At 38.5% G+C, this 19832-nt stretch overlaps 2 protein-coding genes across 5 annotated transcripts in view; both read right to left on the bottom strand.

Annotated features, from left to right (window-relative positions):
* Window positions 1-2370: 2370 nt before the first annotated feature.
* Window positions 2371-11157, bottom strand: LOC144663443 (uncharacterized). The gene is made up of 4 exons (XM_078524399.1): window positions 10907-11157; window positions 9799-9951; window positions 9157-9309; window positions 2371-3053 (listed from the first exon to the last, which is right to left on the bottom strand). Exons 1-4 carry the CDS (start codon window positions 11118-11120, stop codon window positions 2506-2508), a joined length of 1068 nt encoding a protein of 355 aa, XP_078380525.1. The 5' UTR covers window positions 11121-11157; the 3' UTR covers window positions 2371-2505.
* A 7277-nt stretch (window positions 11158-18434) lies between these two features.
* The window catches only part of LOC144663434 (uncharacterized), a 40807-nt gene continuing 39409 nt past the window's right edge, over window positions 18435-19832 (bottom strand). For all 4 annotated transcript variants that reach the window (XM_078524384.1, XM_078524381.1, XM_078524383.1 and 1 more), the window contains one exon: window positions 18435-18976. In XM_078524384.1, the coding sequence (XP_078380510.1) occupies window positions 18435-18976 (542 nt within the window). The remainder of the gene's footprint in view (window positions 18977-19832) is intronic.

Below are 19832 nucleotides of genomic sequence, written 5' to 3'. Positions count from 1 at the left end.
ATAGTTTTAAATCTAAGTTAGTTAATAGCTTTTAATATTTTAATGTATTAGTTTTATTAAGATTTTTAAATTTTTAATATCCTGTTGTATTAGCTTTTATTTAGATTTTTACAGTTGGTGTGATATTTTGCGATTTTCACCGACTTAATAAAGGGGAAATTGTTGCAGGTCGAGCGACATTCGTGCATAGCTGTACAAGCTGATGAGGGTGTGAATCACAAAGCCGTTCTTCCCAAAACCCAGGATTTGGTGTCTTTTCTTTTCATTTCCGTATGATAAACTGTTTTGTGAAGATGTGTATAGCACCTGTGCAAAACTATTGTATTGGTAATTAAACCTTTTGTTACTCTACAAGATGTCCCTGGCTACCTGTCGGGATAGTTGTTTTTCAAAAATGTTGGAACATGTCAAAAATTTGTTCGCAACTGCAACCCGCGCTAACCCCTTTAGCTGGCCGGAATAATCCCTTATATCAAGGTGGGATGATAGTCAGCGTTTAATTAAGTTCTCTCCTTTACAATGCTCTTGAAGATGTTTCAGTATATGGTGAAAATAATTTATGGACTTCCGATATCTGATGCTGTGTTATTCATTTTATCTTATTTTTTAATTCATTAATCATTTCACCACAGGTAACCCAAGCTCCTTGGAAGCAGTATGTATGACATTGTGTAACAGCCAAAATATAAAAGTTTGCATTTGAATGAACGATCGTAAAAACGATTTACGTCTTCTCCTCTTCTGTGTGTTACTTGTGTTTCCGTAGCGTTTTGGAGCCGTTTCAAAGCGTTTTCAGTAAGTTTGTTTTACTCCTTTCCTCTTCATATTTCACTGAAATCGCTTTTAATCGGCTACAAAACGCCACGGAAACACGTGTATCACACAGAAAAGGTGAAGTAAGTCGTTTTTATTAAATTTCTTTTCCTCATTTTGAACTGATCCGAACTGATATAAACGATCATTAGGGAAATGGTCAAAACTATTGTACTCAGACAGGACCCACCACACGGGTTTTGCTAAAAGCAGGCCCGCGGCCCGGCGGCCCACCTCACGGCCCGCGGCCCGCGGCCCACCCATAAACTTAAATCAAAGAAAATCCAAAGTCGAGTCTTCAGGGCCGTGAGGTGGGCCGCCGGGCCGCGGGCCTGCTTTAGCAAATCCCCCCACCACACTGCACAAAAACAGGTGGTCTCTTTATGTATCCCCCTTCCCCACCTTAAAAGAAGGTGTCTTGTTTGACTTGTTTGTGTGACCACTTCCCTTACATTCCCATACCTGTGATCTCACATAATTAGCTTATTAGAACTGGAAGCAATGTGATGGGCTAATTATACTGTTTACGCTGTGTGTAATCAACATGTCAAAAATTTGTTCTGAAATTTTGTTTTGACAGTCTTGATGAATGTTGGAAGAAGCCCATGACCTGATACCCGTTAATAAGAACTGCCTGAGTACGATCATTTATTCATTTCTGGTTTATTCTCGAGCTAGTTTCTACAATTTTGCACCGCACCATGTCCGATTTTTATTCTTCGAAAAAACAAAACAAAACACATTTCCACTTTCACTGTTTTCATATCGCTAGGACCTTATTATTCGGCCTAACAGCTAAGCCCTTGTGTCACGTCGAGTTCTCTGTTTTACATTTAGCATTTTTAAAAGTTATTTCTCGTTTTATATGTAAAACGCTTTGTTCTGGATATTGTAAATCCATGTGAGGCATCCTTTGCGTCTTGGATTCAGATTTAGTCAAGGAGTGAATTCAAGACTACTACCTAATGTTTTAACATCCCTGAACCACTTTTTAGATACCATCAAAGCGATCATATGTAATTAGTCTAAAGAAAGTTCTAAAACAGCATCAACAAAGAAAGTGTCTCATTTTTAAACAAAACTTGTGGTCGCAGCATGAAAGATGGTTAGACTATGGCGGCTTTTTCAGTTAGTTATCTGTTGGAATCTCGTGCATTTAAATGACCAAATAAAAATGATTAATTAGAGTCTGGGCTTGAGTTAGGTTGCACTAGATTAAAACTTGGACATTACACAACCAGTTCCCGTTATTTTCCCGTTAATTTCATAATTGACAAATTTGAAAAGTGAGAAGAAAAGGTGAAACGTTTCGACATCTTCAGAATGTCGTTGTCAACTGAAACGCGTCAGTTTGTCATAATCATCATCATCATCATCATCATCATCATCATCATCATCATCATCATCATCATTTATTAGCTACTTTAAGATTGAAATATTACAGCAATAACTATGGTAAGGCAAAGAGACCTCCAAGAAACCACCAGGTTTACAGGGGAGGCCACTTTAGTCTTGTTACATACGTATAATGATTATTTAGCTATCTTATCCTTTTAGTCCCGTTGCCTTAGTTTACCACGGTGCGAAGAACCAAACTTTGAGTCTGTTGAGATGTATTTACTAGTGCTAGTTCACGAATTAAAAGTTTTTCATGCTGTGATGTTATAAGCAATAAGTTGTTGCTATTTGTTTTTAACGAACAAAAACCTTCCAAAAATCACCGGAAGACACATGATAGTTAACGGCATAATAGTCATCGCATTCCAATCTCCAGCCGTTTTCAGCAATAACCCAATGATACAGACCGGGTGCAAAGGCAGTGTGATCGTATAATCTCGTTCTATCATAGCCAGCCCCCCATTTGCCAATTCCCCACAACCCATTTTCAAGCCCCCAATTATGGCAAAGTCCGGCTAACCCCGAGTCATCATCATCCATTCTTACAAACGAGTCACAGGCGTCAGGCTGGACATCCGTCTCCCCGCTTAAGTACTGGACTACAGCTTCACCGGTGCTATTAGCGGCCGTGGTGATGTGGAACGTACGTCCATGATGTTGTTTACTACAGAGGAATCTCAGTTGAGTGAATGGCAAGTGTGTTCTCAGCTCCTTCATGGCTGTTTTCGTGAGGAACGTCTTGTTATTGTTATAGCTGCTTATTCCACGGTACGATGTCTCAACTGACAGTTGGAAGGGAGATGAGCCATCAATCACAACATTAGAGACAAGAAGCCAGCCCCCTGAAATCAGGCAAGGTCAGCGGTTATTTAAAAACCCTAGAAAGAATTTGTAGTGCGAATGTATCTCAACTGACAACTACTTAGGGGCCGATGAGCTGTCAGTCACAACATTGGAGACAAGAAGCCAGCCTCCTGAAATCAGGCAAGGATCACAGGTTATTTTGCAAACAAAGGCTTCAGGGAATTAAACAAAGCCGACATTTTATTATAGACAAATGCTTAATCTAAATAACACGTTGATTGTTGCAGTTCACAGTACTATGGAAACAGTTACTAAAAATGAAAAAGTGCAAATTGTTACTATTTTTCGGGGGAACACTATTTAAACAGAAGTGTTTTTGTCTAGGAACTATCGGCTGATAGTTACCCCGCGGAAATTTTTATGTTCGTAAAACAAATATTAGCCCGAGAAGCGAAGCTTCGAGATTTTTCTAAGGGACAACTATTAGACCGATAGTTCCGAGACAAAAACACTCTGTGGTTTTTATGTTCACCACTAAATTTTCTTCCGTGCGCTCATTCAAAAACGAGCATCTTGAATTATATTTTACTTTTTAGGATAAAAGGCTTGAAAGCCGAAATGTTAAAATAAAACGAAACAAAAGCAAGCAAAAAATTGAACACATTAAATGCAGTGAATTCGGTGGCGTTTTTCTGTCTGTAGGTCCGCTTGTTTAGTTCTGTCGAGGAACTATCGGCTGATAGTTGCCCCGCGGGAATTTGATGTTCTTAAAACAAATATTAGCCCGAGAAGCGAAGCTTCGAGGGCTAATATGCTAGTTTTAAGAACGTCAAATTTCACCACTAAATTTTCTTCCGCGCGCACATACAAAAACGAGCATCGTGAATTATTTTTACTTTTCAGGATAAAAAACTCAATTAAAGCCGAAATTTAACAAACGAAACAAAACCAGTCGAGAAACCCACTAAATGCAGTGAATTTGGTTGGGTTTTTTTGTCTGCAGGCACGCTTGTTTACAAAAAAAAGTCACGGGCGGGCACTATCGATCCGGGCATTTTTCTTCGGCGGGCACTATGGGCTGATAGTGCTCTCCAGGGGTCATGAATGGTCTATCAAAAATTAGCATTGCTCGCAAAATTAGGCTTCTGCTCGGAATGCTCGCAAAATTTTAGTGGGTGCTCGTTTGCTCATGCTCGCATAAATTTACAAGTGCTCGCATGCTCGGAAATTAGGGGAGGTAGTTTTTGAAAAGTGCTCGTTGCTCGCAAGGCTAACTTTTGTCAATGCTCGTGCTCGCAAAGAAAAACGCTGTGCTCGCACGCTCGCAAATGCTCGCAAAGACCATTCGATACCCCTCTCTCCGGCGGACGAACACTATCGCGTCACGTGATCAATTTAAACCAATCAGAATTGGAGAAAATTTTGTGGGAACTATAAGAGCTGATAGTGTCTCTCGGCGGACGAACACTATCGCGTCAGGTGATCAATTCAAACCAATCGGAATCGAAAACATTAGTGGTGAACTGTAATTTCTGATATTTTCTCGGTATTGTAGTATCGAATATTGGGTATGGCTCCTGGTATCGGTTATTTCCCTATGCTTTCTTGTCGTACTGATGAGTCCTAGAGGACGAAACAGTTTTAAAAACATCAGGAAGTATATATCAAAATTTAATACATGTATATATGCATTTGCGTCACAACGATACTCGAACAATTTATTAGCTTGTGACCGGTTTTAGGGCGTTGCATGTATATTAACTGCAACATATATAGTCCGGGAGCTAGGAGCACAGAAATGATGTTTTGCACTTCAAGAGTACTGAAAAGGTTTGACAACGGATTTCAATAGATTAAAACCTCCTCTTTCACGCTAGGTAGTTTGTGGTTTCAAATTGTGGTATAAGTTTTGAGTTATAGCTATGTTTTTGTCAGTCGGTACTGGTTAAAAAAGGTCTCATATGAGAACGAGGCTGACATTGCCAATCAATTTATTCATAGAAACTTATTCGATAAGAAAATAAATGTTATCCAGATAACTGATAGGACTCTATGAAAGTCGATTTTATGGAAAGCACCACGGCTTGCAAAAAACATTAACAATCATGAAGTAGAGGGTGGTGGAGGGTAAAAAAAGAACTGTTGTAAGTTGGCCAAGTGTCTCAACAGTGGTGTCCGAGATTGCACTGGCTTGGCAAAAAATTTGCCATGCAGCTGCTTGTAAACTTCCATGCACAAACATACATTTCCTTGAAGATGGCTTTCAAGAAACGACAAAAAAATGATATTCAAGACTGTTACGTTTATTAAAAATCCTTCCACGCCTGCTCTATTCCCTCAGCCCTCGTACGTTTTAAACTGAAAGATGTATAAGCGACTTAGCCTCGAGATTTTTTTGAAACTTAAAGAAAAAGATCTACTTTTTGATACAGAAATGTTCATTATAGCAATTTTCCCCGAGAATGTTTTGATGTGCCGAGCGTTTGCCTGGGACCGTGTTTAGTGACGTGTAGGTTAAGCCTATTTCAGCTTTTTGACATATTTCTTCCATTCGTTTCAGTCACGACGTTCCTGACTAATTTTTAGGCACCAATACAGAATGAGTAGATTGTAGCCAGCCATTATCATTCTGGGATGAATGTTGCATTATTTTACATTATTTTCTGACTTCGTGTCTGAAATAGTGACATTTATGATGTTATGTTGAGGATATGTAAAAAAAAGATATAATGTTGTCATACGTCGTCAAAAACCAACGAAAAAACATCAAGAACAAAAAAACCAACGCAAAAGTTGACAAAATATTTCAAAATAAGTCTTAAAAAATATTTTGCAGAATGTGACTGTCAACTGTGGCTTTCGGCCCTTCATTGGGTTGCTCAACCACACTCTTACCTTGTAAAACAAACTCAGCTAAGGGCTACCTGACTAAAGGAAAATAATTTTGATGTATCTTACTTATTCAAGAACCGAAGTGGAAGATTTAATGGCGTTTGTTGAAGAGACTTGCTATTTTGTTTCTTTTGACACAACATGACTCATCCATAGTACAAGTTAGACAGCCTTGCCTGGGAAGAGATTCAGGCAGAAGCTCCTCCAGCAAACTCCGTTCTCGGGTCTACCCTGCTGCTTTCTCCAACAATCCTAAGATTTCTTGATAAGCCTGCGTTAATCAGGTTAATACGTATGAGTTTCGAAGTATTTTGCTTTCCATTATCAGTATCAAAGTTTGTAGAATCGCATCCCAGGAGTGAGAAAGCATAAATAACTTTTCACAACTGTTTACCAAACATTGATGGAACAATTTTGTGTACTTGAGTGCATTTTGTTTGAACTTTAAACACCGTCCAGAACCACGGCTCTTGGCAGTCAATTTCCTTGCATATAAATGAATACCAGTACATCACTCATTCAGTATCTGGCGATTGAATGAAAGCTCTCGCATCATTTTTGCATCATCTTTGGCATCATGTTTAGCGTGTGATAGAACCCTTCTGATGGCTTTCTCGTTGTTTGAATCTAATGGTTTCATTAATTTTGGGCTTTCTCTTTTTCAAAGACACTGCAAAATTTCTATTTTTACATTCAGTAGCAATAACAAGGTTCTTGTTTTAAGTATATTTTAAGAATCGGTTGGGAGGACACGAGATAAGTCCTGTTTTTCGGTTTTAAAATATATATGAAGTAAAAACCCGCGGGTAAGAACCTAACAGTTAAGAACCTGTTAGGCTAAAATTTGGAAATTAGACCCCATTAGTATTCGAACCTATTCGCCTTCAAATTTGAAACAAGCTGTTATTTTCTAAAATTTGTTATAAATGTTTTTGGGAAGTTTGAACAAAGCATGGCTGTGCATATTTATATAATGTCATATTCTAAATGACTAGTGCTTTTTACATAAGCACTTATGTGGTATGCAAATTTTATACAAGGAATAGGACGAATATAACTAAAAGTTCTATAAGCATTAAAGTAAATTTTCTTTAGAAAATACGAACCTATTAAGAACCTGAATAGCCTAAAAAAATTATATAAGAACCCGTTTAGGCTAACCTGGGAAAAAGTAGGCTCTTACTCGCAGGTATTTCCCTGTATTTAAATAAAAGAAGTGATGTATGTGGGCCATTGATATCAATTTCAATGTTCTTTCCTCTCTTCGTTTGCTCTGCATCTTTGCCGGATGGATAACAATAACGATCAAAGACAACGTTCTGAATCTCCCCGCACTATTGAAGTGCTTTGAGGCAAGCGTACCAAATGTTATTACTTCGGACGATTGGAGACTTAAAGTGAGCCATACCGCCAACCAAGTAAGAGCCTGGCTTCTTAGTCATAAATCATTGGAAGGGTTGGTTATACCTGCCTCTACCCCAGCCCACCTCCCGGGCCCCTGCCAACCACCAACCCTCTCCCACACAAAAAAGTCTCCTTAAGACGAAAGGGAAGTGATAAATTTGTGCGATCATGGCTTTTTGGCCGCGAGAAAGCCTACACAAGGTTTCTATTATACACCAAACATGATTCGAAAGAGGGTGCGAGAGCTGTAATCTTGCGAGACACTGCAGTACTTTAAACCCTTATGTGCTGCCCAGTTAGGCGCTCGATTCGTGAGAAAACAACAACAAGTTTTGGTCCTTGAGTAAGGCTCAAAAAAGATACCATGGCTCTGTTGAATTCTGTGAGGCGACTTGAATTGCAAATGAAGGCGCTGACTGGGCAGCACAGACGTGTTTCATTACTTTTTATTTAAGTGGGAAAGATTGTAGTTTTCTCATTTTTTATGCATTTCCTGGTGATTTGAACTCGCTTGCTGTAACTGGAAACCGAAATTCTGAAACAGTTTCAGTTTACGTAGAATCAAAAAGGTCGCTTAGGGCGGTTAGAGAAAGCGGCAGAGGTAGACTTAGAGAACAGCAAACAAACCAAAGCTTTGATCTATATATAGAATGTATTCATCCCGAAAGAGAGCTGTTTCTACGTACTGCGAATGGATTGAGCTATGTCATTTACTGTAAAAAAATAAAAACATTACAGTATGTCCCTGAAGCTAAAGTCTTTCAGACTTACGTTTGAATATATAACCTACAACTACTAAAGACCTTGCCCTTACTGACCTGTTGGGCATGGATAGAAAAGTAAAAAAATGCTGCATTGTACGGGGGACCACGAGCGCCGAAACAGAAATAGAATGACTGTTTCATTAAGCGACTATTTGTGACCTGGTATTTATGATATTCTAGGCGTCATCACGACCGTTTATTTTAAATTTTAAATTTAAATTTAAATACGAGAAAAGTTTTAAGTGAAACTAAGGTGGAAACTTTCTAAATCTTCTCTTTTAAATTGGGACTGATAGCTCTTGTCAGATCATGTTTAACATCATATTTATTTTCTACGCTACAATTGACGGCACCTGCGTGTATTTTAAATATTTTTTTGTGGGCAAATATCATTAAACATTGCTTCATTCTATACCAAATTTAATATCATTTTTCTTTTCCATCAACATGAAAGCGAGGCTTCAGTAAAAATACGCTACTTTAACGCCTTTGGCCAAGGTTTTTATCTCAACAAGTTATAAATTTTAAAAATATTGCTTTTCTTTTGTGCGAAAAGAGCAAATTGAAAGAGCAAACGGTCTGCAGATGATCGTGAGCGAAAAATTTCTGTTCCTATGTAACATAGAACGAGAATGCTGTGACACGTCACAGAAAACGAAGACATATATCATGTGATTTCTTTGTAAGCCGTGGTGCTTTCCATAAATTTATTTTCATAGAGTCCTATCAGTTATCTGGATAACATTTGTTTTCTTATCGAATAATTTTATATGAATAAATTGATTGGCAATGTCAGCCTCGTTCTCATGTGAGACCTTTTTTAACCTGCACCGACTGACAAAAACATAGCTATAACTTAAAACGTATACCACAATTTGAAACCACAAACTACCTAGCGTGAAAGAGGAGGTTTTAATCTATTGACATCCGTTGTCAAACCTTTTCAGTACTCTTAAAGTGCAAAACATCATTTCTGTGCTCCTAGCTCCCGGACTAATACATGCGGAAGCCACTCGTAATAATAATTTCGTAAAACTTTCTTTGAGTGTAAATGCAAATGATTTAATAATCAATCACTTACCACTGTCAGTTGTCATGTCACAATAGACTTTTAAAGGGTTTCCGCCCTCCTTGGGATCGATCCAGTACTTTCCGTCGCCTTTGGAGTACCCAGAGTCCCGGATGTGCTTACAAGAATGACCAGGACGATACGAATACCAACCTAGGGGTAAGACTACAAACAGAAAGATGTTTTTGTCACCCTACACTATTTGCAAAAAGTAGCCACTAGTCAATAATTTAGTATAACTTTCCGTAAACGTGATTGTTGTCCAATTCAAAGTCATTTGAATGTGCATGACAAAACCCCATGGGAATTTATTAACCAGCAGATTAATAAAGAGCGTTTTCACTTACGTTGCCAGCATCTATGCAAATTTATTGGAACAAAAAGAAGCGTTAACATAAGAAAAGACTTTAAATCCCACAAGATTGGCTTGGTATACCAACAGGCTAGGCCGCCGTTTCATTGCTTCCCTTACCTCAATAATAACAATGCATAGCACAGAATATTACACTACTTTCAGGATATGTAATGAGATTTTATCGGATTCATGAGGTTTTTAAGACTATTCGAAGGGCCTGATGTTGTTTATTCTGTCTTGTTTTAAAGAAAGGTATTAATTGTTTTTTTTTTTTACTTAGGGAGTTATTCATTTCTTACCACCGTCAGTTGTCATGTCACAGTAGACTTTTAAAGGGTTTCCGTTCTTCTCGAGGTCCAACCAGAAATCACCGCTGACCGCTTGTCCTCCTTCACTTCTTTTAATCTCTTCACAAGAATCAGCAGGCAGCTCGGGAATGGAACCGATAGGAACTAGAATTACATAAAATAATCTTATTTTGTCATATGACACATTCAGCCGCGCGCGTTATTTCCTTGAAAAACCAGATGAAAAAAATCCGGTTCGAGTGCCGGACGCCTTGTTCTGAAAAAGTCGTTCGGCCCTACTAGGAAAACGTACGGCCCCCGACTGCCGCGAGATAGAATTTGAAACCATCTGATTCTACAGTATTGAATCCAAAATGAGCGATATTTTGAATCAATCCGAAACCGAAGAACATCTAACATGTTTAGACAACAACGATAAAGGCTGTGAAAAAAACCTTCGTTATATATATTTTCGCTCGTAAACCTATCCTGGTTTCTAAATAAAAGCGTAGTCATTGTTAGCGGAGCTCCCCAGTGGCCCGAAGCTAGGGCCGCAGAGCGGAGCCCCATAGCCATAGAAATAGGGGAATCATGCATGCACAAGAATAGGAGAACCATGCAATTCATTTTCCAGGTTATCATGGTTAGAGGCATTTGTCTCTGCACGTGCGATCTACGTCCGTACGACGACGTCGCGCAACATCTTCTGCCATACTCCGGAAAATGGTAAACGTTATTGCATCTTTGATATTGGACATCCATATATACTATGGTCAATTGACCGCTGTCAAATTAAAACAACGTATCTGCTGACCAGTATCACATGACCATATCGTGGGCTTAGGTGCAGAGCTCATGCACCTAAGCCGTCTATATTTTCCGTTTTAACTAAGTTTCTGATCCAGGTCTTCAATAGATCCGGCACCACTCATCGGTTTGTCGCTGTGATATTGCAGTTTTTCATTACAAGAAATTTGGTTAGAAGTCTCCTTGGAAACAAACTAAAACATTAGTTGTAATTTTGCAATTGACACTCTTATCTTATCATCTGATTAGATCTGACTTTTCCTTTCCTTTCCACTTATCTCAACTCATGTTATCTTTAGCAAGTTTTGTTTACCTCTGTTTGGGGCCTTCCTCATGTAATATCTGTCGCTGTCCTTGACAAAATCGTCTGGTCTGGCCTCCTTAGTCCTGTTGTTCAACTCGCATATGTCTTGGAAAAAGACGTAGTTATAACTTTGGCATCTGACGTCAGAGTTGCACGCCTCTCTGCAGTCCATCGAAAGTGGCCGAGCCTTGAACGTATTAAAGGTGTGGCCCTTAAGCATCATTTGATAGATGGAGTAAGTGTCAATTCCGCATTGCTGGCTGGAGATGTTGCGAAACATTGAAGACACCATTAACAGTACGGCGATAACGAGAATCTGTTGACAAGCCATTGTGCTATATCAGGCTACAGGTATCTCCTGCAAAACGAAAATTTCAATGACGAATAAACTATATAATCTGGTCGCTGGGATAAGAAACGGGCTTGTCGGAACACCGTGTCATTGGAAAAAAAATTCATTTAAATTAACTCAAGTACGTTAAAGGGACTATGTGACGGGGAATTCGCAGATTTTTGGTCTAAACTTTTTCTGAAATTGGTGGTAGGCAACTAAACTCTAAATAAACATTATCTTGAACATCTAAAGGAATATAGCGGATAGGAATCAACGGATATAAATATCAATATTTAGAAGACGCGCGGAAACAACGTGAAAACGTTTGGCTAACTTTTTCAAATTGCAATCCGTTGCCATCCTAGCCATCCGCAGCCAAATCAAACTGTAAAAAATTAAGAAATTAAGAAATGAAAAGTCAAGAAATGCTCCTAATATGTTTTTTAAAAAGTTAAAATGTCAGAAATGCTTTTAGCTTCAAAAGATAAGATGCTCCAATAATTGGAGGCCTGACAAATAAAACGGTTTTGGCCCCAGGGCCTACAAATGGTATTTCTACTTCTAGTGTTGTAATTATGGATATCTTTTAAACAATGAAATTTAAAATCCCAGTCAAAATAGCCGTTTAAATCGTTGAAAAACGGTACCAGTCTTTCAAATCTTCTTCTTCTTGTCAAGTTATCTTAGCCAAGCTGATCGAGCGCCTCGGTAGCAGATGAATGCTTTGGCATATCGAGTCAGTAAAATTTTAGCAGCTAAATTTGTGCAGCGACTCCGGTTTACCATTCGGCCACCGGTTTGCCATTTGGCCACGCTGCCTCCTTGAGATAAGGTCTTGGCCCCTTTCCAAATTGAATCCGTATTTATGAAACAATCTTCGGTTATTTGTGATTTTTAATAAGTTTACCATCCAATTATCAATTACCTCTGGGATATTTTCAAGGTGCTGCTTCATAAGTCATATTACAAATGCCACGTCCATTGCCGCGATCTTTACCGGAATTCATCTTAAAAGATTCATATACATATAACTTACTGTTTTCTTGTTTGGTTTAAAAGCGTAATACGTCTCATCGAAGTTTACATGCCGTACAGTAGGTCTTATTCCGGCCAAAATTTGGTTGATATTGAGGATTTTCCGCTGAAATTTTCAGCACGTTTGTAATTAAGAATAGACTAGTATGGGTAGAGGAAAAAAAACCCTTAAAAAACTTAAAGATGAACTGAAGATTCATCATTGCATTCATGCAAGGAGAGATAGAGAAAGCATATATGAGAGAACATTTTATACAACGTCAGTGTAAAATACCAGTCTTTAAATACTCACTTACTTCCTTACTGTTGCTAAAGTTGGGATTAATAATGAAACTGGTACACGATTTGTTGTTTACCAAAATATTAAGCAGCGATCCGAGCTAGAGTACAAATTTCCACTATGTGGTTCTAGTTTTAGGTTTTTGTAGAGCATATACATTGGTCTAAATACATTGTTTTAAATATATGTTAACCAATTCTAGGATTCAAACAAACTACAGTAAAAAAGAAATAACTTTTAACGAACCTGAATAAAATAAGCTGTCGCGCAACTTTTAATTGTAGATTCCGCCCGGATGAGAAAAAAATTATTTTTACAGATCAACCTCCAAATGAAGAAAATCTTACCTCTTGGGCTTATAGGAATTACATCACTGTGGGGCGCCTTGACTGTTGAGATTTTGTTATTAAACAATGACTCTATATAGGTAATACAAATAGGCTTATGCATTTAAGCGTTATCTATTCGATTTTTCCATGCTTTTCTGTGGTAATCGTTACGGGTCGAGCGACCTTCATGTGTCAATACTGAAGTCGATCTTTTCAAAACCTAGAATTTGGTGCTTTCACGTTGCTGTCCGATAAACTGTTGTTTTGAAAATAAACTTTGAATTTTGAATAGCACCAGCAGAGAACTATTGCATCGATAATTAAACATTTTGCTACACTAAAGATGTACCTGGCAACCTGTCGGAACGGTATTTTTTTAATGTTGGAACTTTTCAAAAACTTTTCAAAAACGTTTAATTTCTTAGTAGTTACTGGATCTCTGATATGTAAGGCCTTATTTATTTTTTAACTTCATTTATCATTTTGCATACTGTAAATAAGAAATTTGAAATAATTAAAAATTTGTAATAAATAACTTAACTTTATAAACATCTCTGAGGCACTTTTCAGGTTCCGATCACGCCGCGCCATCGAAGCGATCATATCTAAAGAAACTTCTAAAGGAGCATTAAGAAGAGAGCGTCTCATTCTTGAGCGAGGCTAGTGATGGCAGACTAAAAGATAGCTCGACTATGGAGGCCTTCCAAGGGGGTTTCTGATGTCACTTTGTCGCTCGTTTTCCATCGCACATGTCGACTATTTGGTTAGGGGGAGTGTTGATGTCGCTTTTTGCTAGAATAAAAGCATCGCTGTTCGTAATGCGTTTGCAATGTTGTAATTTTGTTTAATACAAAGTGTAAGCGCCCGTAAATATTTCCTTCAACCACATATAAATTTGTCGCTTATTCGAAACTAAAAAATGGATTGCTCGCTGTCGCAAATTGTCGCCCCCTTTTTTCTGTCAGTTTCTGATGGCTTTTTGTGATTCGGAACAAGATTGTCGCCACATTTTGGAGCAATGTTGCCTGTTGCCAAAACACCCTTTGAAGGCCTCACTATGAATGATTGAAATGTGTCTAGGTTAACTTAATACACAGAAATAATCATGCTGGGGGCTTTTTCAGTTAATTATCTGTTGGAGTCTGGTGCATTTATTTATTTTCAGGTTAAGTATGTAAATAATTTCTGTATCATGGTTGTCGAAGATTGAAGGAAAACGTTTTCGCGATGACCGATAAAGTTTAGCGAGATTAAAGAAAATATAGACACCACGAAAGAAAGATTAATTTCCCATTCCTTTTTTTTATTTTTATTTATCGGTCGATACAACTGAGCTCCGATCGCGAGCCATTTTAGACCAGTCATAGTAATTTAAAGCACCATTTAAAGGTGATACATCTAAGGTCTATATGTTGCATGTCTGTAGCTTTCATCGTATCTTCGTTTCAGCTGACTCGTAGAAGTCAAGCCGTGACTTTAACTTAATGTTTATAAACATCCCTGAAGCAATTTTCAGGTTGCGATCACGCCATCGAATCGATCATATCTAAAGAAACTTCTAGGGGAGCATTAAGAAGAAAGCGTCTCATTCTTGAGCGAGGCTAGTGATGGCAGACTAAAAGATAGTTCGACTATGGAAGCCTTCCAAGGGGGTTTCTGATGTCACTTTGTCGCTCGTTTTCCATCCCACCTGTCGATTATTTGGTTAGCGGGAGTGTTGACGTTTTTGCTAGAATACAAGCATCGCTGTTCGTAATGCGTTTGCACTGTTGTAATTTTGTTTAATATAAAGTGTAAGCGCCCGTAAATATTTCCTTCAACCACATATAAAGTTATCGCTTTGTCGAAACTAAAAAATGGATTGCTCGCTGTCGCAAATTGTCGCCCCCTTTTTCTGTCAGTGTTTGTTGGCTTTTTGTGTTTTCCGGAAAAGGATTATCGCCACATTTTGGAGCAGTGTCGCCTGTTGCCAAAACACCCTTGGAAGGCCTCACTATGAATGATTGAAATGTGTCTAAGTTAATTTAAAACTGAGGGAAATAATCGTGATGGGTGTTTTTCAGTTTATTATCTGTTGAGTCCGGTGCATTTATTTATTATCCAGGTTATAAGTATGTGAATCATTTCTGTATCATATATACTATTTACAAAGCTAAAAAGGTTAAAAAATGTGGAATTAAAATGCTAAAACCAAACGTTATCGGCTGTTTGCCATCATCAGTGTTGTCGAAGTTTGAAGGAAAACGTTTTCGCGATGACCGATAAATTTTAGCGAAAATAAAGATATTGAGAAAGAAGGATTAATTTTTCATTCCTTTTTATTATTTTTTTTAAATTTTTGGTATTATATATCATTGGACAAAGCTGAGCTTCGAGTCAGTTTAGACCAGTAGTAGTAATTAAAAGCGCCATTTAGAGGTGATACATCTAAGCTCTAGTGGCAGGCGCGGTGGCCTAATGGTTAGCGCTCTCGACTCCGAGTCGAACGGCCCGGGTTTGAGCCCTAGCCGGGATGCTGCGTTGTGTTCTTGGGCAAGACACTTTACTCTCACAGTGCCTCTCTCCACCCAGGTGTATAAATGGGTACCGGCGAATTTACTGCTGGGGGGTAATCCCTGCGATGGACTGGCATCCCATCCAGGGGGAGTAGCAATACTCTCAGTCGCTTAATGCTACGGAAACCGGGATAAGCTCCGGCTGTATGGGCCACTGGCTTGGCTCGGACACAGACTTTACCTTACATCTAAGCTCAATATGTTGCGTGTCTGTAGCATTCAACACTGTGTCTTGGTTTCAGTTGACTCGTAGGAGTTTAGCCGTGACGGGGGCGTTTCACACGATTGCTCGCTTTTGTTCAGCTCAGCTAGCTACTTTCTTTCATGGCATTCATGGGAGATGTGGTGGCCTAATGGTTATTGTGCTGGACTTCGGATCGAGCGGACCAGGTTCAAACCCTGGCCGGGGTCATTGTGTTGTTTTCTTAGATAAGTTACTTTACTCTCAGGTGTATAAATGGGTACCGGCGAAATACTGCTAGGGTATCCTTGTTTTGGACTAGCATCCCATCCAGGGGGGAGGAGAAATACTCCCAGTTGCTTAATGCTACAGAAACCGGTAAAAGCCCCCGCAGACTTTACCTTCACCTTACCACTGTTGAGAGGTAATACAAGCCATAATTCTAACGAACAGAGAAAGCAAAATTCTTCATTTTCAGGAGGTATTTTAAACACTTTACTGCAAAAAATATTTTGTAAACGGGGGAAACATGAGTGTTTATTTTGCTTTCCACATGAAAAATATGGCGAGGTCTCTGTTTGTTGTTCACGGTTGTTTGTTTTTTTTTTTTGCAGCAGCAGATTACTTGGGCTTCTTTTTCTTATCTCAGGTAACATATTCGTTCCTTTCCGGATAAGGTGCATTCAATATGGTCCATATTTTTTCTGGAATTCACTTATGAACTATGTTAAACAAGTCCTGTAGCACCTCTGAGTAAAGCTTCATTTAACATAGACATTTTCGTGTAAAGTAAGAAAGGCGATTTTTTAATACCTTTATTCCACTACGGAAGAAAAATAATAATCCTCTCACACAAAAAAGACATTCACAGAAGTAAAAGAACACATCAAGTTAAATTTAATCGTTAACAGGCCTATTACAAATACTGCCGACCTGTTAGTGGCTGAACTGTAGTATTAAGGTTGCGCTGGGTTTGTACTGGTTGATAATTAGTCATTTATATCTATAGGGTGCAAATGAACATGTGATATGATCAAATGCGCAAAAAAAAAACTAAAAATACAATAAAGAATTTTAAATACAATGTGCTAAACCTACATTAAAACAATAACATAAGTATTAATACAGTGGCCTATATCTAATTCTATATCAAATATCAAGTTTTATATCTTTGTTCTCGTTAAAGAACTTGTTCTAGCCTGTATTGTGTTCGCAAACAGTGTGTGTGGAGGGTGTCCTGAGTGGCAGTTTTACTCCAGGCGAACCTTCCTTCCAATCTGGCCACTAACACAGCAATACCAGTTTAGTTTTAGATCGGCGACAAGTTACAAGAGGGATATTTTAAACATTCAACATTAAATACAACAATGACAGCAACCTGATCTACTTAATAAAGCTTAACCCTTTCCTTTGATGAATCAAAATTCGAGTCACGGAATGTGGTTTGATTTTTTGAGTCTGTGTGCATAATGGGAATTGAAATAAAAGCTGTGTAAAGTTTTTGTTAGTATGCTGTATAAGGGTCGTGCAAGCTTCAAAATTTAAGGATGGAGGCTCAGCATGTGACCATTAAAATGAAATATTTCGAGCAAAACGTTAATTTGGTGCTGTTTGCTTAAAACTTTTTCTTAGTGGTAATTTTTTAAAAAAATCATATTTACTCTATGGTTCTCTTAACGAGGTTAAGGGTTATTATCTACTGATACACAAAAATATCATCCCAAGCTTGAGCGATATCTGCATGCCTCGCTACAAATTTGTCAAGCAATGCAAATGTGAAATCCGTAAGCAATGAACGCACAACTTTTATATTACAAAACTTAAGCTGTTAACTACAAAGAGGGTCTATTATAGGGGTCGTACAGTCCCGCAAACCGCCATATTTCGTTCTTCCTAGACCGCAAATTGCTTTTGTTTTCTCCTAAAGACCGCACCACCAAAGTTTCTTGACCGTAAACCGCCAGAATACAAATTTACTGGCAAACCAAAATTTGCTTAAACCGTCAAACTGCCAGAGTAGACTTCAGAGTATAATAGACCGACTACAAATAAAAGTCAAGTACATATGGATTAGCCAGTTAAACATTGACATTGCACGTGCTTATGCTATGTATCGGCTACTTTAAACCAAGTATGTTACAACAAGCATTTAACATGATATCAAATCTTTTAACAATTAATCACACAATCCAATCTTTCTTAAAAGCTAACTTTTAAGTAAGCATTTAAAAACGTTGTAACTTAAAAAACACCATGGCACCATTCCCCACATTGTGAGAGTCATTTTAACCCACACTTCCCGAATTGGCTGATCTTTGTGGCCCATCGGTGGCAGTGGTGGTGGGGGAGGGGTTTGGACGCAACCATCGCACCCTCCTACCTACAGCCCTGTTCAAACAATGGCCTTTGGTGCAATAAGTCTGTATTTGACTTGCCACTGCGGGACTTAACTCCCGTATTGAGATAGTTACAATATATGTATCTACTGAGTGCGACCTAGTAATCTAGTCTGTATTTATCCTCGCAGCAATTTACTCCCTATCGGAGTTATTTGAACTTAACTTATGGTAATAGGAGTGAACAGTCCAATTTGGTATGCACCCATAAACCATGTTGCTTTTTCAGTTTATGTATACATACTTATAACGATTATTTAGCCATCCTAACGATTTTATCCCTTTGCCCTAGTCTACTACGGTACGGTGTACGTATATACCAAACGTTGAGTCAACTAACATGAAAACTATATTTACTAATGCTCGTTAAGGAACTAAAATTTTTCAGCCTGTGATGTATTAAGCAGTAAGTTGTCGTTGTTGTTTCTTAACGAACAAAGACCTTCCAGAAATCACCAGAAGACTCTCCATCGGTCCTGCGATCATCGCAGTCCAATCTGGAGCCATCCTCAGTCAAAACCCAATGTGACAGACTGAAGACAAAGACAGTGTGATCGTATAATCTCGTTTCATCATAGCCAGCCCCCCATTTACCAATTTCCCACAAACCATTTTCAAACCCCCATCTATGGCAAACTCCGGCTAGCACCGAGTCGTCATCTTCCATTCTTACAAACGAACCACAGGCGTCGGGCTGGACATCCGTCTGACCGCTAAGGTACTGGACTACAGCTTCACCAGTGCTATTAGCAGCCGTGGTCACGTGGAACGTCCGTCCGTGATGCTGTTTACTGCAGTGGAATCTCAGTTGAGTGAAAGGCAAGTGTGTTCTCAGCTCTTTCATTGCGGTTTTCGTGAGGAACGTCTTGTTACTGTTATAGCTGCTTATTCCACGGTACGATGTCTCAACTGACAGTTGGAAGGGAGATGAGTCATCAATCACAACATTGGAGACAAGAAGCCAGCCTCCTGAAATCAGGCAAGGTCAGCGGTTATTTGACAAAGCAAAAGCATCAGGGAATTCAACACGACCGAAATTTTATTATATACACAATTTTAATCTAAAAACCCTAGAAAGTATTTGTAGTGCGAATTAGAGTAATATATAGATTTAGGCAAGCCTAAAAGCGGAGCTCCCAGGTTATATGCCCTTTACATCTTTTTTAGAATGATTTTTTTATTCGTGTTATTTTCTTTATATATATTATGTATTGTTTTTCACCATGAACAACAGCACCAAATAAAAGTAAAAATAGTTGATCAATCAAAAGAGGATAATCATCTAGCAGTTTGTGCATAACCTCCCAAAGGTATATAAACTCTCAAAGAGAAACTAGAACAAAGAAAGCGTTGCTCTAGAAAATATCCATACACCCACCATAACTGGTATGTTATAGCTGTACAAAGCATACAACTGGAAAGTTTTGCATGTAGCTTGTCCCACCCCCCCCCCCCACCCCCCAAACGGGGGTCCTATTGGAACAGTGACAGTATTATTTCCCGATACTAAAAATAACAGCTGTCTGCTAGCAAACCTGAGTAAAAGCCAGCCGCAAGCAAAATAGTGGCATTTATCATTCTGCCAAATAGGTTTCCCCAAAATGATAACACCATTTTCCCTTCATATGAGTCCCTTTGTCCTTGAGGGGCTTCACTTTACTTAATTGCATGTAAACTAAGAAAAATTCTGGAGAGGCAGACATACTGTTTGTTAGTCCTAAACTCAGGTATAGTCTGTATAGATTGTTTGGCAAAAATTTTACCATGCATTTGCTTGTATATTAAACCATGCAAGCATGAGAAAAAAATATGGCTATTAAATTAG

The sequence above is a fragment of the Oculina patagonica genome, chromosome 8 (genome assembly GCF_052425735.1).
Source record: "Oculina patagonica isolate OP01 chromosome 8, crgOcupat, whole genome shotgun sequence".
Lineage (NCBI taxonomy): Eukaryota > Metazoa > Cnidaria > Anthozoa > Scleractinia > Oculinidae > Oculina > Oculina patagonica.
This window is presented reverse-complemented; position numbering and strand designations above follow the sequence as displayed.

What these genes read in the sequence shown, in the direction of transcription:
- LOC144663443 (XM_078524399.1), bottom strand. Translation starts at nt 11,120, where the DNA reads ATGATGCTTAAGGGCCACACCTTTAATACGTTCAAGGCTCGGCCACTT. An exon ending in GAGGAAGGCCCCAAACAGAG is followed by an intron (nt 9,952 to 10,906) that starts GTAAACAAAACT and finishes ATGTAATTCTAG; the next exon opens with TTCCTATCGGTTCCATTCCC. An exon ending in TGACATGACAACTGACAGTG is followed by an intron (nt 3,054 to 9,156) that starts GTAAGTGATTGA and finishes GCCTGATTTCAG; the next exon opens with GGGGCTGGCTTCTTGTCTCT.